General features: G+C 39.5%; 1 protein-coding gene across 1 annotated transcript; it reads left to right on the top strand.

Moving 5' to 3' along the window:
* The first annotated feature begins 5,017 nt into the window (after window positions 1-5,017).
* RHAG (Rh associated glycoprotein) lies at window positions 5,018-20,286 on the top strand. The gene is made up of 10 exons (XM_059467232.1): window positions 5,018-5,217; window positions 9,721-9,904; window positions 11,661-11,811; window positions 12,094-12,241; window positions 12,993-13,150; window positions 14,388-14,525; window positions 14,750-14,871; window positions 15,573-15,658; window positions 16,454-16,527; window positions 17,196-20,286. The coding sequence occupies exons 1-10, from the start codon at window positions 5,085-5,087 to the stop codon at window positions 17,271-17,273; spliced, it is 1,272 nt and encodes a 423-aa protein (XP_059323215.1). The 5' UTR covers window positions 5,018-5,084; the 3' UTR covers window positions 17,274-20,286.
* Window positions 20,287-20,979: the final 693 nt, after the last annotated feature.

Below are 20,979 nucleotides of genomic sequence, written 5' to 3'. Positions count from 1 at the left end.
AGAAAATGGGCTTTGTTTTCTCACAGAGGACTTGTGAGACCTTTTATGGAGCTGTAGAAAAACAATGATAGCTTGTTAGTATAAACAACCTGCAGGTAGTGTTTTCCTACTCTGCTTTTCTACTCTTCTGAAGGACTGTTTGTGAGAAAGATGTTTTTGTTAGCCAATCAAGTAGAATGTGTTGAATCTGTCTATAAAAGAGAGGATTTTTCATATTAAACATGCTTCTCCTGCAAACCAGCCTTCTAGTCAATTTGTGTCATTTCTGGCTCAAGGGTGACAATCTTCCTTTATAAGTGTTGTTTCCTAGTGCTCTTCTGATGTGATGCAAAGAGTGAACACAAATGCAGGAGTACTCACAGCTGTGGAGTGGATTTTAAAACCTAGAGGCAGACACTCCTCTGTAAGGAAAGACAACTGAGATGATTCCCTGACATGTCTGAAATCATCTCCTTGTGCTTTTTCAGACACTTAAGACCAGCTTGCCTTTAGAACCAGACTCTATGAGGGATTTCACATAGGCAGGAATAGCCACATCAAATGTCCTGTTACAAGTAAGCACAGGGGCCTGTTGGGGAGCAAGAGAAACACATTAGCACAAGAAAAGTCAATAAAAATACATGATTCACCACTTACACCATCTGAGACTGAAACACAGATATCTAATTATTTCTTATTTCTTTCATAAAATAATTGGTAGAGCTTCTAGGTGTTATGCAAAGCATCCATCTTAGCTGAGGTTCCTTTTTATCACAAGAGCAGTTCAGACGGGCCCACTGGCCCTTGCAGAAGGGAGCAGAACCCTGTTATCTCTACTAAACAGCTTTCTTGCAACTTTGGGATACACCTCCATCAAAAGTTTCTGTTTCAGCATTTAACCCCTGTTTTGCAACGCTCATGCAATAAAAGCAGAAATGAAAGTGAAGTTTTTAAGTGAAACATGGTCCTCTTCAACAAGTCATACTTTAGCTGAACACAGCCTAACTGGATGTAATTATTTGGCCTATTCTATTTAGAGGAAAGGAAAAAGCTCATTCCTTCTAGTGTTACCTTCTATTGATGTTCTTTGTGTACTGGAAAGATTCAAAATACTGTCTAGTAATCAAGTAAGGTCTTAGAGAACAAAGTCTGTGAGATTTCAAATGGCAAAATAAAACACATTTATTTTAGAAAGAGACACTGCTATATCAACCCACATTTACAAGAAATCAGTTAAGAGGCTGGTGGGGGTGATTTGGATCCAGTCAAGGCAAAGGGGCAATGGGCAGAAATGGATGCACAGAAAGTTCCACATGAACAGGAGGCAGAACTCTTTCCTGTGCAGTGACCAAGCCCTGAACAGATTGTCCAGAGAGGCCGTGGAGTCTCCCTCACTGGGGATATTCCAGAATTGTATGGACACAATCCTGTGTCCATACAATTGGGATGACCCTGCTGAGCAAGGAAGGAGGGACCAGAGGAGCCACTGTGCTCCCTTCCAGCCTGACCCATTCTGTGATTCTGATTGTTGCTATCTAAGGAGTCAGAAAATCTACTGAATATTACTTCTGTCTTAAAGGTGAAGGAGGCTGTTTAAGGACTGCATGGACAAACTGTATTTTCTTGGATGAGCTTTTAACTTGAGGAGAGACAGGGGTCTGCTCACTTAAAGAATTAAGGTTAATGTTTAAAGAAAAAAAATGTTTCTTCTGCAACACTGCAGAAATGGGATAAATGTCAATGTTCTCAAGAAACACTGCAGAAATAGGATAAATGTCAATGTTCTCAAGAAAACTTGGCTAAAAGTTCGGGAGATCTAAGAAATATTTCTGTCCTAGTGTGAAGGCAATATGCACCTTATTCCACCTCCCTGGTCTCCACTGCTGTGGCTACAAGAAGAGCACACACTGAGGAAGAAAATTGAAGATTAATGTGCACCCAAGTCATGCTTTGTAAATCCACATTGACTGAGGCACCCTTGTAGCTCAGACTTCAGTGAACTGAGCTCAGAGTCTTAAATAATATCAGCCTCTTCTGGGAGACATCCTGGCCCTGCTTTAACCTGTGTCAGCCAACAAACATGACCAAAAAGGGCATGTCCATTCACCTGGTCTATTTAGCCAGGTATTTTAGGTAACTTACTTTAACATGAAAACAATTGCTCTTACAATTTTCTATTTCTTCTGGAAAATAAATAGAAAACACTTTTATATACAGTGCTGAAGGAGTATAGTTGGTGGTGCTGGTCTAGTGGTGAACCTGCCAGTGCTGGATTAATGGTGGGACTTCAGAGTCTTGGAGGTTCTTTTCCAACCTTAATGTTTCCCTGAGTCCATGATTTAAAAGGAAAACATTGCAGGTTAGATCAGGTAGAGAAATATACAGCGTTTGTCTGTCGGTTGAATGCCATTCCTAATGATGCTTGAGGTCATTCTGTAAGAAGATTATTAAATGAACATTCTTTCTCATTCTTTAGGTGAAATACTGCCCAAGCAACCCCTTTATTTCTTATTTTTATCATTTCAGAAGCTCAAAACTCTGCCATAACTGTTCACTTTTATTTACATAAAGTTTTTGATATGTCACCAACACCCTATTTAGATGGAAAGCTGCATTAAAAAATCCAACCGCTATTTAAATGACAAATAGGTAAAGTTATTTAGTAGACAAAGGTGTGCAACCATATTTGTCAAACACCCTCATTCCTTTGCATTAATACCCTCCAGGATTGGGATAAAGCAAATAAGAAGACATAAGGCAATTTCCTAAAGAGGAACAGTTCAAGATGTGTGCATTTTGATTGCCCTATGCAACAGCTGGATGGACACACAAAGGCATTTGAAAGGAGATGCTGGAGTTGGCCGTTCTCCATCACCTGGAAAGCCTGTGTCAGAAACAAGGCAATCAGGAAAAAAAGGGGAATGACCTCAGGAAAAAAAATGGGAATAACATGGCAATTGATTCTGCTGGGAAATACACCAGACCAAAATGTAGGACCTCCTATGTACAAAGTTTCCACTGTGATGTAGGGCTGAAAGATCCAGACCTTGTTTTCATGATTTAACAGGACAGACATTCTGTGCTCTCCACAGTGGTGTGGCTGGGTGTGTGTGTACCCAGGGTATGGATATTCACAATTCTTCCCTTGAAGAGCCTTGAGGAGAATATCCAAATCACTTGTCATTTCCTGAAGCAATGCCCAGACCCAAATATGATACAACCCAAAGCCCATCTCAGCAAGCAAAAACTGAGACAGTAAATCAGACCAAACTGGGTTTTCCCAAAAGGTCCAGTGAGGAAAATAGCCCAGCTCCACCCCTTGGATAAAGCATCTTCTTCCTGGCAGTTTGTGTTGTCAGTCCTTTTAGCCTAAAGTTTGCAATATCTGAAGATAATTTGTGGTGGATTCAGCCTTGTTAGTGGTGAGAGAGAAATGTTTCATTTATTTAGAAGAACAAAGATTAGAGTGCCAAAATATTGGAAAATAATTTCTTCAGTATCCCTATTTGTGTGTAAATCACCTGTACATGTCTAGGGGACTTACACACAAATAGGGATACTGTGGCTGCTGGACCTCACTGGGAAAATGGATAAATACTCTTCCAATACAGATTGTGTGCCTCTGTGTGTGTATGTACCTGCATGAGATTTAAGACATAACATCCTCAGAAAAAGTCGTGATTGAATGGACTTGACCCATTTTGAATTCCAAACACTATTAAAAGGCTCCTTTCCTGCTAAGATTTTGGCAAGGAAACTTTTCTGCACCCCTAAAATCCTTATTAGTGTGCAATAAAGATTGCACGTATGTCATGTGGGATCTTCACTAGGAAAACCACTATGCAATAAATACACAGGATATTTGTGGCTGAGATATGAGTAAAAAAAAAAAAATCTAAGGAACTTTGCTCATGAGTTTGTCCTTTTTAATCACCTCCTTAGCAAATGTAGGAGCTCACAGGTTCTCACAATCAAAGCTGGCTGTGTGTCCTACCCTGTGGTGCAAAAAGGATGAATGATCACTTTTTAACAAAGCTCTGTTTCCTCTCTTTGAGCTGCTCAGATGAAATACAGTTGCTATGAAGGAAAAAACACATATATGCTTATTTTAACTTTGTCACTTGCAGGCTTAATTATGTGATAGACAAGAGTTTTCTTGCTAAATACTTTGGTTTCCCTTCCAAATGCAAAGACTCATTTTCAGGGAGAAAAAGCTGTGAGAACTTTGAACTTAGTTTGGATAATGGGCTAACTCTATATTAGAGAAGCAATTAGACTCTCAAGAGCAAGAGATCATCCAACAGGAAACTATGTGAAATATAATTTTCTCCTCCATTTGTGAGAAACTTTACAAACTAAACTTTTTAAACCATATAATAGATTTGGTCTCCGACCTATTTCCATTGTCTGAGCTAAGGGGAATGTTAAAAAAAAGCAATCATTAAAAATGAAAAATGGAGTTGCTCTCTTCAAATTCCTCTTTTTAGTAATTGCAGCTTTCCTTTTTAAGAGCTATGAATATCCTTTTTACATTTAAATAAGTACAATAATTTCCTTTTTAATAAAAGTTTACAATGAGAACTTGTGCTCTGAGAATGAGTACTTCACTGCAAAATAAAAAAAAATGTATGCAGGTTGTTGAAAGAGATTCTCTTTGCTTATCACAGCCTATATGAAGAGAGGTGATTTTCCATGTTTTATTTGCAATGCAAAATTATTTACTTTTTGGAAGAAAAGTTACAACTTGATTGCAGGCAACATAATTGAAAGTCACTGCTCCTTACTATGTGCAGCAAACCAGGATCTGTGAGATTTTCTTAAATGCTTAAAATACACATAGGCAGTGAGAAATACATCTGTGGTTGAATGAGCTGGTTTGTATTACAAACTGGAAAAAAACCACATGCAATCCAGTATTTCAGACACCCTGGGAAATTGAAATCACTATATTGACCTGTACTTTTTCCCTCCCATAGTGGGTGGGACGGTGTGCTCACGTCTCTGTTTCTTTTTTTTTACTATATCACCCAGATCCACAGAATTAGCCAGCTCCTCTGAAGGCAAACACCCATTATCAAGCTCCCACAGCCTCCTGCTCTCCAGCAATGCCTCCAGACTTTGACACCAACATGAAGTTCAAGTTCTCGATCCTGGCGCTCCTTCTGGAAGTGATTGTCATCGTTTTGTTTGGGATATTTGTGGATTATGACTCAGATCCTTCTGGAGCGTTATACCCACGTAAGTATTTCTGTCTAAGATCTACAGAAGCTGAAATTTCTTTAAACTGATCCTTAGCAAGATTTCTGAATAACCTATGAGACCTACTGATAAAGCTGGAAAAGAAAGTTGTGTTTTGGGGCAAACACATTTTTCTGAGGTGTGAAAGCAGCAGGCTTCAAAGACAAATCCAAATTGAGCAGATACAAAATTCTGCAAGCACCTCACTGCTGAGAAGTTTACTTTTCTTTGAGAGAAGAGCCTGAGAAATAGTTCTGGTGTTTGCACAGCAGGTTAAGACTTGGAGAATTGTGTATTTGCTTTGAAAGAGTCCAGCATTTTCCAGAGACAGATGGGGGTGTTTCTTGCCAAACCTTCTATCCTGATTGATATATTAAATAATTAAAATTAATAGAATGTTTCATTGCTACCATCCAGGTTTGGAAAACGTATCTTATGAGAACATGGAAATTGAGCTGCATATGCACCATTGCTATAAAATGTTTGTGAAACCTGGACTCCAAAAGGGCCATAGTTTTTGTGACAAGGTGAATAAGCCCCTGCTATCTTCCAAAGCAGTGGCTCCATTAGGGAGCAATGGTTTAGCCTGAAAATTCTTCTCTTGATTCATTGCTCTGCAAATACTTGGTGAAGATCAGAAAAAGTTCCTGGCCTGAGAAGTACTTACTCACTTCTCTTGTGCAAAGACTATTGTGAATTAACAGAAAACAAAGTTTGCAGAGCTGCAAACTGTGTTTTCCTGGTGGTATTGAAGGTTTGTTGTTCAGTTTTTTGGCTCTGAGGCCTCAATGACTTGTAGCCATGATTGCAATGTGCTTGATGAGAATCATAGAGTACAGAACTCCCTGCCTGTATAATTTTGAATGTAATTTTGTAATTTTGAACCCTCTTTTTTCTCTCATCCTAACTGTCCTTTCAGTGGCTGTTACAGGCGCATGTGAAATCAGGTTGGAGTAAACATGTGCTGTGTATTCTCACAGAGAGCATTGTCTGGGTCAGAGAACAGCAAATGAGGGTGTTATTCAGCTCCAGATGCAAGTCTGCTGATGGACATCAGGGGCTAATTACTCACATTTAGGTTAGATCCACTGGATGTGGCAGTATCCCTGAGCTATGGTACCTTGGGCTGTGGCCACTCTCTATGACACAGTTTGGCCATGTCAATGATGTTCATAGAGCCAAAGGGAAGTTTGGGTTGGAAGGGATCTTACAGATCACTTCATTCCAACCTCCTGCCACAGGCAGGGACACCTTCCACTATCCCAGATTGCTCCAAGCCCCATCCAAGCTGGCATGGACACTTCCAGGGATGGGACAGCCACAGCTTCTCTGGAAAACCTCTACCAGGATCTCTCCACCCCCACAGAGAAGAATTTCTTCCTAATACACAATCTAATTCTCTCATCTTTTTAATTTAAAAATTTTCCCTCTTGTCCTATCTTTATCTGCCCATTTAAGAAGCCACTCTCCCACTTTGTCATAAGCCCCTTAAGTACTACAAGGTGCTTTAAGGTCTCCCCAGAGCCTTCTCTTCTCCAGGCTGAACAAATGCTGCTCTCTTAGCTGGTGTCATATTAAACTATCCCAGTTGTACTGAACTATCCAAGTTCCTAAATTAAGTCTAGACAGTGTATTGGGAATTACTCTTGGTCCATTGTCACCGAGGAGGTGATTGTTGGCCTAGGCAGAATTATGCCCAAACCCACATGAATAATTTGACAGCACAGGCAATTGTAGTCACAGTACAATACAGATCTTCAAATGTAACCTGCACAGTTAGAGATCACCTATGCTTATTTCTTCATTAGTATCAGTGTCTAAAAAGTGTGGGAGGAATTTCCTGCTGTCTCCTATGCCTCGCTCTGTGTGACTGTGTTATTCCTGCACACTTGTCCCTCGGCTGCCCACACAGCTGACCTGTGAGCAGCCTTCTGGAATGGTTTGGGCTCCTGCAAACTGGCCCCTTGATCTCCTGGCAGGCATGGCTTTAGGAATAGCATGGATAAGGGGCTACTCTAAGGTGGGAACAGTGTTTTAGGAGAGAAAAACATATATTTCTTTTGGCCTGGCTGTTCAGATTACCAGTAGAGACATAAACCAAGCAAACACCACTGATGTCATATTGAATTTTTAGATGCTGGCCTCACAGAGGTCATTCCCAATAAAGAGTTGAAATAAAAGTAGATTCTCATAATACCTATATTTTCACTTCTAGGACCCCTTACTCTCAAATTTACCTGTACAAAGTGCAAACAAGTATACAGTTTGCCTGAGAACTTTGCAGAAATTTAATCATATGGTTGTATAGGTGTATTAGAAAGTACCTTGAGCCAGGACTTCCCTTGAGTCCCTAAAATGATGGGTTCAAACTGCTTCCCATGCTACACCTTAGGATGTTATCCCATCTGTACCTCAGAGATTTAGTTCTTTCATCTCAGTACTGCAGTGCAAGGTCTGATTTTGTAAACCTTTGACACCACACAGCACCATGAATTCAAGCTGTTTTAGTGGTTTTGGACAGAAGAAAAAAGAAAATAATAGTGGAGGATCAGAATAATTTTACACTCAGGTAAGGAGGGCTAAGCTGAGATCATTCCCAAAGCATAGCTTTGCATTTTATCTATTTCTGGTGGATACAAGAACTGGCATGGCAAATTGGATGGACAATTTCAGGTGTGTTGTGCCACTGGAATGGGAGAACAAGGAGGTGTGATGGTTCTTAGAGCACTGCGAGAGTATTTCTCTTGTATTGGCATCCTGTTTGCATCATCCTGTGAGCATCCATGACTCCTGGCTCAGGAAAACTTATGCATCCCTCTTGTTCAGGGTTCTATGGTTTACAGCTCTCGGCCAAGCAAGATCAGTTCTAGAGTATGTCACAAGCATCTTTGTGTTGAGACTGACCACCTTGCAGGGGAGGTAATATTCTGGTCTTGGCCAGCCTTGCAGAATTCTGTGTGGTGGCTTTGTCCAGGATCTGCTGGAGTGCTTTTCTCAATCTTTATTTTCCTCTCTCCCAGAAAGAGATGCTTTGCCAAACACAACTAGTTGTTGAAACAGTTCAGTTCAAATAATCTGTTTTCTTCATTATTTAAAGTCACTCCAGACCTTCTCTTTAAAATCATGCACAAAAGATAGTTAAAGTTCAAGGTACAGGATAAACTAGAGGGAATTTGTCCTCAACACCCATTAATTCACCTAGTTTTAACCAGGACTTTAAAACATTTGTGTGAATAATTCCATACAGCTTTAAAATGTCCAGCCTGAAGAGGAAGCAAAAGGGTTGGAGGTGTTTGAGAACCACCTGCATTTCTATAGAATCTCAGAATTGGAAAGGACATTAAAGTTCATCATCTAATCCCAAGCCAACTAATGATGCTGTTTCTTAAATGCAAAGTAAAGGCTCTTACTGCTATTGCAGGGCTGGAATGTGACACTGCAAATATAAAAGAATTTATTAGGAATCCCCAGTAAATTCTTATACTTCTGGGCCCTCTTTTGGCCAAACCTGGTAATGCAAAACTGAGGAACGCTTCAAGTAATGGGAATTGCAACTTCAAGCCAAATGTTACACTAACCAGATCATGTTTTTCATGCTTATTGGCATGCAAGAGCAATTAAATACAAATTTTTAAAAACAGTATCTCTACACTGGAAGTTCTTACTAATAGTGAAATCAGAAAAAAAGTTGCAATAGAAAAAAGTTGCAATTAAAAAAATGTCCTGTAATTGGACTCAAACCTGTCTGGTTTAGAGTCAATTAAATCACATAAAACTCAAAAGTAAAACAATACTTTAAAATATAAAATACCCATGTTGTAATGATAGACTCAGTTATTAAAAGGATTAAAATCAAAATTAAAGTAATAACTTTAAAAAGTAGAAAATGAAATAACCATATTTTAACAAAATTAATATTTCAGAAAACAACCAAATATTTGAAGAAAGACTAATGGTATGCTGACTTAATATATTCATTCTAAAGTTTAAACTTTGCCTTAAAATTAACTTTTCTCTTATCCATGTAAAAAAGATGAATGTCTCAGACAGTAATTTTTAGGGATCCCAAGGATTCCTTTGCACTGGGACACTTAGCACTCACCCAAACAAATCCCATGTACACTTTTGGAGTCAGTCAGAACACACTGGCTCTGACCACCTTGACTGGAAGAGGAACAAAACTTTTCTGTAAGGACATGAAGCTGTGATGATGTTCCAGGTAGCTGCACAAAGAGAGGACAGTGCCAGACACAAGTAAATTTGCAAGTATAGAGATCCAGTGGCTTTCCATAATGATATAAGAATCAAAATAATCAATAATTAGGTGTGGCATTTTCCAGACATTCCATTTTCAGCTGGTAGACTTGTCATGAAGTGGGGAGAATGGATCACATGCATGACTGGAGTTTGGAACTCTTCTCTACTCAAGCTGCCTTTGTCCCCAGATTCTCACCCCTCTCAGTCACTCTTCGCAGTCTCTACATAAATGTGTTTTCCCTTCAGACTTTCAGGATGTCCATGTGATGATATTTGTTGGATTTGGCTTCCTGATGACCTTTCTGAAGAAATATGGATTCAGCAGTGTTGGTTTCAACATGCTCATTGCCGCCTTCGGTCTCCAGTGGGGAATCCTGATGCAAGGATTTTGGCATATGGAAAGTGGGAAAATTTCTGTTAACATTGAAAGGTATGTGTTAATTCACAAAAATTGTCTTAATTCACAAAAATCCCTTAAGATACCAGGAGAAGCCATAAATTAAAACATCTATAAGGGTCAGCCTAAATTTAACCTAAATTTCATTAAGCCTTACTGTCTACCTCTCTTCTATCTTTCTGCCCTTCACCTCTGAGGGCGCCACTCCTGGTGCACTGGGCCAAAGTTGGTGAAGAGATTTGAGGTGCTGCCTTGTGTGTGGGAGGTGTGGGTCCTGTAGAGAGATTGCTCTGAATCTCTGAAGCTGTGGAAGCTGGAAGATGCCCAGCAGTAGCACAGCACATCCCGCACCCAGCAGGCATGGAAGGATCTGTCTTTCCATGACACATGGGGTCACAGAAGAAAGGCTGGAGCAGCATGTCTGTGCACTCACAAGGTTTTCTCTTACTTCCCAAGGAATGATTTCCATGAGCATCATTCTCCAGCAGGGTCTGAACACCAATCACAGAATAAGAGACCTCATGGCAGTGTCTCTTAGCACATTTAATGCCCCTCCTCTTCACCTGTCCTGCCTCTACCAAGGTCTCAGAGTGTTTTCCACATCTGCAGTTCTGCTTTCTGAGACAACTTGTAAACACTTTTGAAATGAACAGCATCCAAACATTACTGAGGGGAAAGCAGGAATGGTACAAGTAGCACCCTCATGCTTATAGGCAGGCACCTTAAGAGGGACCCACAGGTTAGTGCCTCTCTGTGCTCTAAGTTTTTGATCAATTTCTGGTTTTATTTACCTTTGCCAATCCCCAAAACACATTAACACTGGTCCTGCCTGACAGGTCATGCAAAGATGATGCACAGACAGGTGTGCAAGACTTCCAGGATTACATAAACCATCTGACCAAAGACCTCTCTGTCATCTTTGAAGCCTAGGTGGGAGTCAGGGCTGGAAATTGAGAGGCTGGAACATGTCTAGAGGGCAAAGGAGCTGGGGAAGAGTCGGGAGCACAGGTCTGAGGAGGAGCAGCTGAGGGAGCTGGAAAGGGGCTCAGCCTGGAGAAAAGGAGGCTCAGGGGGGACCTTGTGGCTCTGCACAGCTCCAGACAGGAGGGGACAGCCAGGTGGGTCAGGCTCTGCTTCCTCTGCACAAATGAGTGACAGGACAAGTAGAAATAGCCTGAAGTGACAGAAAGAAATCACACCAAGGTTGGATATTAGGAAAGATCTCTTCACAGAAAGGGTGGTCAGGCATTGGAACAGGCTGCCCAGGGAAGCTGTGGAGTCATCAGCCCTGGAAGTGTTTTTAAAAACCTGCAGAGGTGGCACTGAGGGACTTGGTTTAGTGGCGGACTTGTCAGTGAAGGGTAAAATGGTCTTAAAGACCTTTTCTAATCTAAATGATTCTGTGATTGGACGCAATGGTCCTAGAGACCTTTTCCAGTCTAAATTATTCTGTTATTCCATGACATCCCTGCACATCCCCATACACTTCTCATCTGCCTTTTCATCATAATTCCAAGGAGCTAAGCACATATATGGTGTAAGCAGAAGAAAACCTTCTACACTTACTTTTCACTAGCTGGTAAGATCCTTACAAATCCATCTGGAAAGGTTTGATTTAATTTTTATCCATGGAGATGAACTTGATAAGTTTTTACCCGAAGAATTAAAGCTCTATAATTTTAATGATATCATTTTAATGGCATGTTGGATATTAAACAGCTTTTAAACTGATTTTCTTTTATTTTTCTGTTTTGGGTTTTTGTTTTTGTTTTCTTTTTCTTACCTTCAGCATGATAAATGCAGACTTCAGTACAGCAACTGCTTTGATTTCATTTGGAGCACTCCTGGGGAAAACAAGTCCCATTCAAATGCTGATCCTGACTCTGCTGGAGATCACCATGTTTGCATGCAATGAACACCTAGTTACCAAAGTATTCAAGGTACAACTATTTAGCAATCATTGTTTTCTCTTTATAACAAATCCTTTCACAGACAGGCAATGAACACCTAGTTACCAAAGTATTCAAGGTACAACTATTTAGCAATCATTGTTTTCTCTTTATAACAAATGCTTTCACTTGTTAATACTTCCAGTTTGCTTAGTCTAGGCTTTGATTTCTACCACAGAATTAAACCATTAAGTGCTCCAGACTTCTCATTCATCAGACCCTTGTCTTTATGCTGTATAAAGTCTCTGGCATTATTTTGGGTTCCTGTTACAGGCCACAGATGCTGGAGCTTCCATGACTATCCATGCTTTTGGAGCTTATTTTGGTTTGGCTGCAGCTTTCGTCTTGTATCGTCCTGGTCTGACAAACAAACATGACAATGATGAATCCACCTATCACTCAGACATGTTTGCCATGATTGGTAAGTGAAGTAATATCAAAAGCTGATCAGCTGTTCATCCCTCTCCCATCCCAATTTTTTTCTGATTACTTATTATTATGCTACATTAATTTTCCTGAGTATAATTCCGGAGGCAAATTCCTTTTGGTCTCACTAACCACATTTTCAGTGGCACACATATTTTTACAGTTTTTCCTTGCTTCCAAGGATGGAAAGGTGAAATAAAATATATGTTTTCACTGTGCATTAGTGGCGACTTCCTTTCTGCTAAATCTTGTGCTTTTCAGCAGTACTTCCAAAGCAATTGTCCATAATTAATGGATTGAGTTGTCCCTGTCAGGGTAATGAATGTCAGAAACCATATATCTATCTGTCCATGAGAACTGTTCATAGACCAGTTAACCAGATAAAACTTTCAGCTGTATTGATAGATGATAAAGGATTTGCATGTTAGATGATAAAGGATTTGCATGTGAATTGTGTTGCCCGTGCCTCCTGCTCTGGCTGGGGTTTCACAGTGCTGGTGAGCTCTGACAGTGAGAGGGGCATGACAAGGCGTCATTAAAGCCTTCCAGTAAGACTTCGCAGGAGACCTTGCATCAAAATCCCAGCTTCCAGTGTCAGAAAAGCTTCTGCATATTCTATTATTTCTTCCAGAATTTTGGCTATTCCATGTTTCTCATCAATCGTCATCCTCATTTTTTTGTAGCTCTGGTGCATTTGCCCTTGTGACTAAACAGCTTTTGCTTTGTTTTGACTTCTACTCATGCAGGTACCCTGTTCCTTTGGCTTTTTTGGCCCAGTTTTAACTCTGCCATTGCAGAAGCCCAGGTTACAGCCATTATCAACACTTACTACTCCTTGGCTGCCTGTACCATCGTAACATTTGCCCTCTCCAGCTTGGTGGATAAAAGAGGCAAATTCAGTATGGTAAGAATCACACCATAACCTTGTTAAATCGAGTCAACCCTCTGCAATAAGGATGAGTAGGCAGATTCCCAGTGCCCATCTATCTGTCCAGGCTATCTGGAGTCTTTCCCCATACTATCCCCAGAATTAGAGGTATTATACTTGTAAAACCTTTAAAGTCTGATGAGAAGTGGCTGAGAGAGCTGAGGGGGCTTAAGAGAAAAGGAGGCACAGGAAGGATCTTCTCACTCTCTACAACTCCCTGAGGAGGAAAGGTTCAACTAGGTGGGGCTTGGCCTCCTCTTCAAATACCAAATGACAGCATGAGCCTCAATTTGCATCAGGGCAGGTTTAGACTGGATATTAGGAGAAATTTCTTCACAGAAGGGGTTGGAAAGCAGTGTAGTGGACTGGGAACATGGTGGTTGTACTGGTTTGATGGTTGGATTTATTAACCTCAAAGGTCTCTTCCACCCTTAATGATTCTGTGATGATTCTCTCTCATTCACAGAACCTGCTGGACCACAGAGACATTAGTCCAGTGTTCAGGTGGATTTTTGAATCTTATTCCAAAGTTCCTACTTGAGTTTCCTTATTACAGCAGCCAAAAATAGGTCTCTCAAGGAAATGAGCCATTCCCTGGAAATCTCAGTGCATCTCCACTGTGGTGGTGTTCTCAGGGCTCCCAGGACGAGAGAAGAGACAAGAATCTTGACTCCATATTTCAGAAGCTGATTTATTATTTTATGATATATATTATATTAAAAGAAAATGATATATTAAAACTATACTAAAAGAATAGAAGAAAGGATTTCATCAGAAGGCTAGCAAGGAAAGGAACGGAATGATAATAAAATCTTGTGACTGACCAGAGAGTCCAAGACAGCTGGACTGGGATTGGCCATTAATTAGATACAACCACATGAGACCAATCACAGATCCACCTGTTGCATTCCACAGCAGCAGATAATTATTGTTTACATTTTTTTTCTGAGGCCTCTCAGCTTCTCAGGAGAAAAATCCTAGCAAAAGGATTTTTCATAAAATATGTCCGTGACACTCCACAACAGACAAAACCAAACCAGCTTCTGTCCCCTTGCCCTAAAATCCAGCTCAGTGTGCACCCACCCCTTTCCAGCAGCTGCAGATATTTGTCAGAGCCCAGCATGTGCAAGGGAGCCTTTAGAGGCACTCAGCCCTAAAACAAGCCACTGCTCCTCCTGTGCCACCTCTGCCTTGCTCTGTGTCCCCTCTGCAGGTTCTCATTCAAAATGCCACCTTGGCAGGAGGAGTGGCAGTGGGTACCTGTGCTGACCTGGAAATCCGCCCTTTCTCTGCCATGTTCATTGGGGTCATTGCTGGAATTGTCTCTGTCCTTGGGTTCCAGTTCCTGACTGTAAGTATTGAGGACCCAGCTCTGCTCCCATTTTTTATTTCTCTTTGGCGTTCCTGGAGCTCCCTTGGTTTGCTACAAAGGGAGGATAGATACAGTAAATCCAGGTAATGGTGACTTTTATTAATTATTTGATTCTTGTACTTCTGCTCTTTCTTTTGCATACCATCTAGAGATCATGGAAAACCATTAACTCACTGTAAACTTCCTATTTCCCCTCGTTTCAGCCTGTGATGGCATCCAAGTTGAGAATTCAAGACACTTGTGGAGTTCATAACTTACATGGTTTACCTGGAATTCTGGGGGGTATTGCTGGCATCGTAGTGACTGCGATAAAAACAGAAACTAGGTGAGTTATAGAGAGAAGAGAGAAAATATTTTTTATTTTTGAAGGTCTATTATAATTTGCTACCTAATTTGGATTATGACTTTTTCTCAGAAATGCATCATTGATTTGATGTCAGGCATTGTATTCTCATTTCATTTGGGTTTTTCTTGATCTTCTGCCTTTAACACACTGTTTAAATGCCAAGCTTGTTAGAGATTAAAAGCTCAAATAAAAATAAATAAATTAAAACATCAAAAAGAAACAGCACACTGAACCATTCAAACATAGAACAACCCTTATTATGACTTGGCAATTGCACTGTTGGTATTTGTAAGATTTTAAAAAAAAAGGCAAAATGTTTTTTTTCCACTATTTCCTAAGACTCTAAAAAGATAAAATGCTGGTTGTTTTGACAAAAGGGCTTTCTAATGGTTTCTCTAATGGCTTACAGGACATTAATAACCTTCTCAAAGAACTTGTTTTCAACTGTAGCCTAAAAGAAAGTTAAATTAAATTCATGAGTTCCTTCCAGTACACAGCAATGGCAGGATTTGTTGGACTCGATGTTCTTGGAGATCTTTTCCAACCATAAAGATTCTAGGATATTTTCCTATCAGTCCCCTTGTCCAGCATGCAGCAAGTACAAGTTGTAAGACTGATCATCAGTCTCAAAGTGTAACAATTTTTTGATGGGCAATGGTTTTGTTTTTTACTCTTTTCAGGAATGGTCACGTGCTGACTCCTGCCGTGCAGGCTGCTGCCCTGGGAAGTACACTTGCAATTGCAATTGTGGGAGGAGCACTCACAGGTCAGTGTGATGCTTATAGTGACTAAAAAGTATATTAATTTAGCGGTTTCTCCATGGAGAACTTGAATGTATCAACAATTTTGTGTGAATAATAAAAAAATTGAAATAATTAGCCCCAATGTCAGAAACTCAAATATGGAAAAACATTTTTCCAATGTTTTTGTCTTCAAATTAAGTTCAGGTTTGTCAGGAAGAATTTCTTCTCTGAAAGGGTGGTCAGGCATTGGAAGGGGCTTCCCTGGGAGGTGGTGGAGTCCCCATCCCTGGAAGTGTCCAATGAGTTACTGGATGTGGCACTCAGCACTCTGGTCTGGCTGACAAGATGGTGTTTGGTCTAGGATTGGACCTGATGATCTTGGAGGTTTTTTCCAACCTAAATGTTTATGTGATTCTGTGATTCTGTATATCTCACTGTAAACATGCTCCAAAGATACTGAGTTTTATACCTATAGGAACAATAAGGTGTTGTTTTGGAAGGAATTCTTCTCCAGATTCAGACACTTCAAATTCTGAACAGAAACTAGTCTGAGATCAAGACCTACTCAATGAGGTGTCACACGTTTCCAGGTGTTTGTGAAAACTTCCAAACAAACAAACAGCAAATGAGGCTGAAACAGAAAATTTTGGTCTGAAATCTGGTCAATTACAAGCAAGGTCTTATTTATGCTCTTATTTATGTTTGTATGAAGAAATCAGGAAATCAGTCAGAAAACATAGCTGGATGTCTAGGGCACATCTGAGGGACATTAGTTTGGTAATTTTCTTCATTTTTTTAAACCTCTGGTTTTCCTGCAGGTGCTATTCTAAAGATCCCTTTCTTGGGACAAGTATCTGACCAGAACTGCTTTGATGACTCTGCCTATTGGGAGGTAAGATGCAACTCCTTTTATTTTCATTATATTGGAGGATGTACAGCCACTGCAGCCTCACTCTCCTGGGCTTTGTGGTTTGCACACATGAGTCAGAAAGGCTGCCTGTTCAAAATTCAAAAATTCAAAATCCTGCTCTACCTCAGGCTGTGAATTTATCAAGGCCAGGCCACCTTCAGGATAATTTTTGGCCACCTTAGGTAATCATGCCTTTCTCATTGGACTCACATTGAACAAAAAAGCAGAAGAAGACACAACAAATTGAGATCACAGTGGAGGCCTTTATCTCTCTCTTATGTGCTCACTGTATCAGGTATCCTCTTCCTTATCAGAGACTGATAGCATATTCTTAATTTAGTCAATATGAAATTTATTGTTTTATGCCAGGACAAACCCAAATAATATACCTTCCTTGTAAATAAAATGTGAAGTTAAAGGAAATTTTATTCATTTTTTTCAATAAATTAAACACTTTTTCTATTAAGAAAACCCTGAGTTCATCTCCCAGTATATAGAATTGATGGCTCATGTCAGGCTGTGTCAATGTTAATAAACAGACGTACATTATATACAAATAGAATTCCATTTTTGGCACATTTTAATCTTCTTTTATGGCAAAAGCAAATCTATATATCCTTAATTGAGCTCTTCTTTGTTTTTCATGGCAGGTTCCAGAGGAGGAGACAATACCTGAAATTCACTCCAGCCACCGTGATGAGCACAGCAGATTTGAAGCTGCCATGTAGAAAAATTATTAATCTGCAGTATTTGTCCTAATGATGCTCTTTTCTGTTTCCAATGCTAAGAAACAACATCCAAGTATTGTCCCAGCCACACCAGGTTTTCAAGAAAAGGCTGAAGATGTATATATTTTTGTAAAAGAAAACAAGTTTGATTTTAGATTACTTAGTCATTATGCCAAGCTCAGGTGAATAAATTAGGTCTTTCTAATATATTTGTTCATCAGAAAAAGGCACCACAAATTGCTCTTTAAAATTATCTATATTTTATCTTTTGTTGTCACTGACAACAATATAGCTGTTGTAATAAATCTTGAGTTTCAAGATTATTACAGGACAATATATTTGATTGAGAGATTTCTGAGTTACATACTTCAACTGTATAGGGGTAATCAAAAAGAAATTAATTGATATTTTTATATGGATTTGAAAAAACTTTTCACCAGAGTACCCCAGCTTAAATTTTTGAGAGAGTGTGTTGTCCTGTTTTCTGATGGAGGACAAAACATGCTGTATTTTGAAGGTTGATTATGACAGGAAGCAAAATGTTGAAATAATTCTTATGGCAAAGAACGGAATACAGTGATTGGTAAGGTAATATGAGTATCAAGATTCATTGTTAATATGTTTATTGAAAGGGAAAAGAAAGTGAAATTGTAAAAAAATCATTACTGTCATAGATCTATTTATTTATTGTCACAGATTTAGTTAGTTTCAAGGACATAATAAGGGAACTGAGTAGGAGCTATGAAAACCAAGTGATTGCATAATAGGTCTTATTCTATTCAACAGTAATAAGTGGATTGTAGCAATGTTAATTGTGGTATTCACATGCCCTCTGAACAGAGAGAAGCTGTGAGACAAGCAGAGAAGAAGGAAAACACAATTCTTATCTCGCTTGCTGTGCCTGTTTTGTGCTAAAGTAGAATGCAATGTGGAGATTGTTTACCCAAAGTGAGGATGTTTTGTTCCCTGGGCCTATCAGGGCCAAGAAATGTGTGTGTGTGTCAGACTGTCATGGGAGAGAGAATCAGAGATGAGTGCAGTGTGAGCAGTTGTGAGCAAGAGTGAATGCATGGCAGATTCAGTTTAGATGAAGTGTACATAGTACAGTATAATAAAGCAATTCCTTAGCCCTCTGATGATGGAGTTAGAGGCATCATTCTCTCACCCCCTCATCGGAGTCACCTATTACCGCACCTGAGTGGGCGCAGCTGGTGAGAGAGAGACGGTGAATCTTGTTTCTTGAATCAGAAGGCTTGATTTATTAATATATGATATAATACATTATAGTTATACTAAAAAGAATATAGAGAGAGGTTTTGCAGAGCAGCTAGGCTAGCTAGGAAGAGATAGCAAAAAAATCTACAACAAAGTTGTGTTCAAGGACTCAGTCCCCTAGCTTGCACTGGTGATTGGCTCTTAATTATAAACATAGAAAATGAGCCAATCAAGGTGTTCCTGTCGCATTCCCCAGCAGCTGATAATAATTGTTTACCTTCTCTTCGGGGGCCTCTGGCCTCCCGAAGACGCAGAAATCTGAAAGAAAGGATTTCTGTGGAGAAATGTCTGCAACAGTCACCTTTGATTTACAATAGTTAATGGCAAGAAATATAACCTGGACTAATGCCAGCTCCAGAAAAACATGAATTGTTTGGAACTGATTGGAAAGAAATTATGTTCAACCTGCAGAAGGCTCGGCAGAGAGCTTCCATGGGGCGAGTCACTGACTCTGAAGTCACTTTCTTCTAAAAGAAGTGAAAGCAAAAAGAAGAAAACTGAAGCTAAATTGAGGGAAATTAACTTCATCAGAGAAGTGATGGCAGTAGCTGCTCAGTCCGGAGAGAAAAATTGAGGCAGCTGAAGGAATTCCATGAAGTGCCTTTGTGCATGGGATAATCCATTGAGAGACAATGGATGGGAAGTGGAACTCAAGCAGCAGGAACACAGTGTCTCAATCCATCATTCATGGAAAGCTACTGCTGATGTCTGAATAACAAGCCAAAGAGGGTGAACTTTCAACCTTTTTTTTTATACTAGGATCTTTTATCAAGTCTTACTTATCAGACTTAAGGGGAAAACTCCTCTCATATAAAATAGCACATACATTTTAATTTTTGCTGATGTATTTTTCCTTGAAAATCTTTAGAAAGATATAGGTAGGGCTGTCCCATATGTTATACCTGCTGTATACTGCTACATATGTCAGATTTCTATCCATGAATAAAAATACATTTGTTGTATCACACTCTAGTTCAGATAAGCTCTTTTGGAAATGTTCAATGACTGACTCTCTTATACCTTGTTGGCTGTAAGATGACCTTTATCCTCTCAAAGCTGTCACACATTCATTTTGTAAAAATTGGGGAAGCATTTAACAATGTAAATATTGCATTTGTAAAAATTTTAGAAGTATTTTGTGCATAATTTATGAAGTGTTGAAGTACTTGAAAAATATTAATCTCTGATCAGCCTGTAAAAATCTTATCTTCAATACATTAATTTCACCCCTTAAATTCCTGCTTGGGAGTTCAGAGGGTCTTTCATTCACCTTAAAGCAGGTGAGGTAATTTCACTAGTTTTGAGTGCTGACCACACAGGAACACCTGAGTGAGGAAGCATCACCCACTGGCAGTAAATTAATAATTTGAATTATAGCAATTAATAATTTGAATTGGTTGGAAAATACATCCAAGATCATCAAGTTCGACCTTGGAGGGATTATCATCATGGCCAGTAAATCACATTGAGAATGTCATGTTTACTCACTTCTGGAACACTTCCAGGGATGGTGGCTCCCCTGCTTCCCTGGGGAGCCCGTTCCAGTGTTTAACCTCTCTTCCAGTAAAGAATTTTTTCCTAATATCCAGCCTAAACCTTCCCTGGTGATTGATGCCTTCAATAATAACATATAGGGGTTCTTTTAAAATCTAAAAGGGAAAAAATGAACTATACATTTTTGTTTTGCAGCTCTCCTTGTAATCTTTCCATAGTAATCCATACCCTCATCCTCTCAGTATTCATTGTCCCCAAACTTCTTTTTCAGAATATTCCTCTCCCAGAGAAATCAGTCCCTTAGGGTCTCTCAAAAAACAGAGTAAGGAGATAAATCCCTTTGCTTTACCAGAACTTTAAATGCTATTTTTTTTCCATGTGACCATGCCCTTGAAGTATACAACTTGTTTCTCCAAAGGTTTTTACCCTAATTGCTCACACCCACATTGCCGATACCAATGGCATTTGGTTCTCTGGCTTATGGCATTTTCTTTGGTTGCTTATTTCCCAATTTGTCAAAACTTTGAATGAGCAGACCTTCATAAATAATCAGTTACAACTTCTGTGCAATACATGACTGGATGCTTAAAAGACAAAAGTCGAAATTATTTTACTAAAAAGCCTTTTGTTCTTCCATGAGGAAGCATGGAAGCTTTATAATGGCAGGAAAAGAAAGTAAGGAGTTAAACAAGACATGGAGTGAAGGATGAGCTTAAAGGATGGGACTGAAAAGTAAACAAAAGTTAAAGTACAACTACCCTAAATTTGAAGCTCATAATCATCAACATTTCTTTTCTTTCTCATAAAAGACTGGCAATGTTTTATCCCTTCCAACAACCACCCAACACTCTTCCTGTCTTACCTTTGTTCTCACTTTGACTTTTTTTACATTAAGAGAGTTTATATAAGGTGTTGTAGAGTGGGTTTTTTTTGGTTT

This window comes from Ammospiza nelsoni, chromosome 3 (assembly GCF_027579445.1).
Source record: "Ammospiza nelsoni isolate bAmmNel1 chromosome 3, bAmmNel1.pri, whole genome shotgun sequence".
Classification (NCBI taxonomy): domain Eukaryota; kingdom Metazoa; phylum Chordata; class Aves; order Passeriformes; family Passerellidae; genus Ammospiza; species Ammospiza nelsoni.
Note: the sequence above shows the minus strand (reverse complement) of the source record. Positions and strands in the feature narration are given on the sequence as shown.

Bases quoted from the DNA above. Each gene is read 5' to 3' on its own strand.
- RHAG (XM_059467232.1), top strand. From the start codon at position 5,085: ATGCCTCCAGACTTTGACACCAACATGAAGTTCAAGTTCTCGATCCTG. The intron at 14,526-14,749 runs GTAAGTATTGAG...CCCTCGTTTCAG, and splicing joins TTGGGTTCCAGTTCCTGACT to CCTGTGATGGCATCCAAGTT. The intron at 16,528-17,195 runs GTAAGATGCAAC...TTTTCATGGCAG, and splicing joins ATGACTCTGCCTATTGGGAG to GTTCCAGAGGAGGAGACAAT.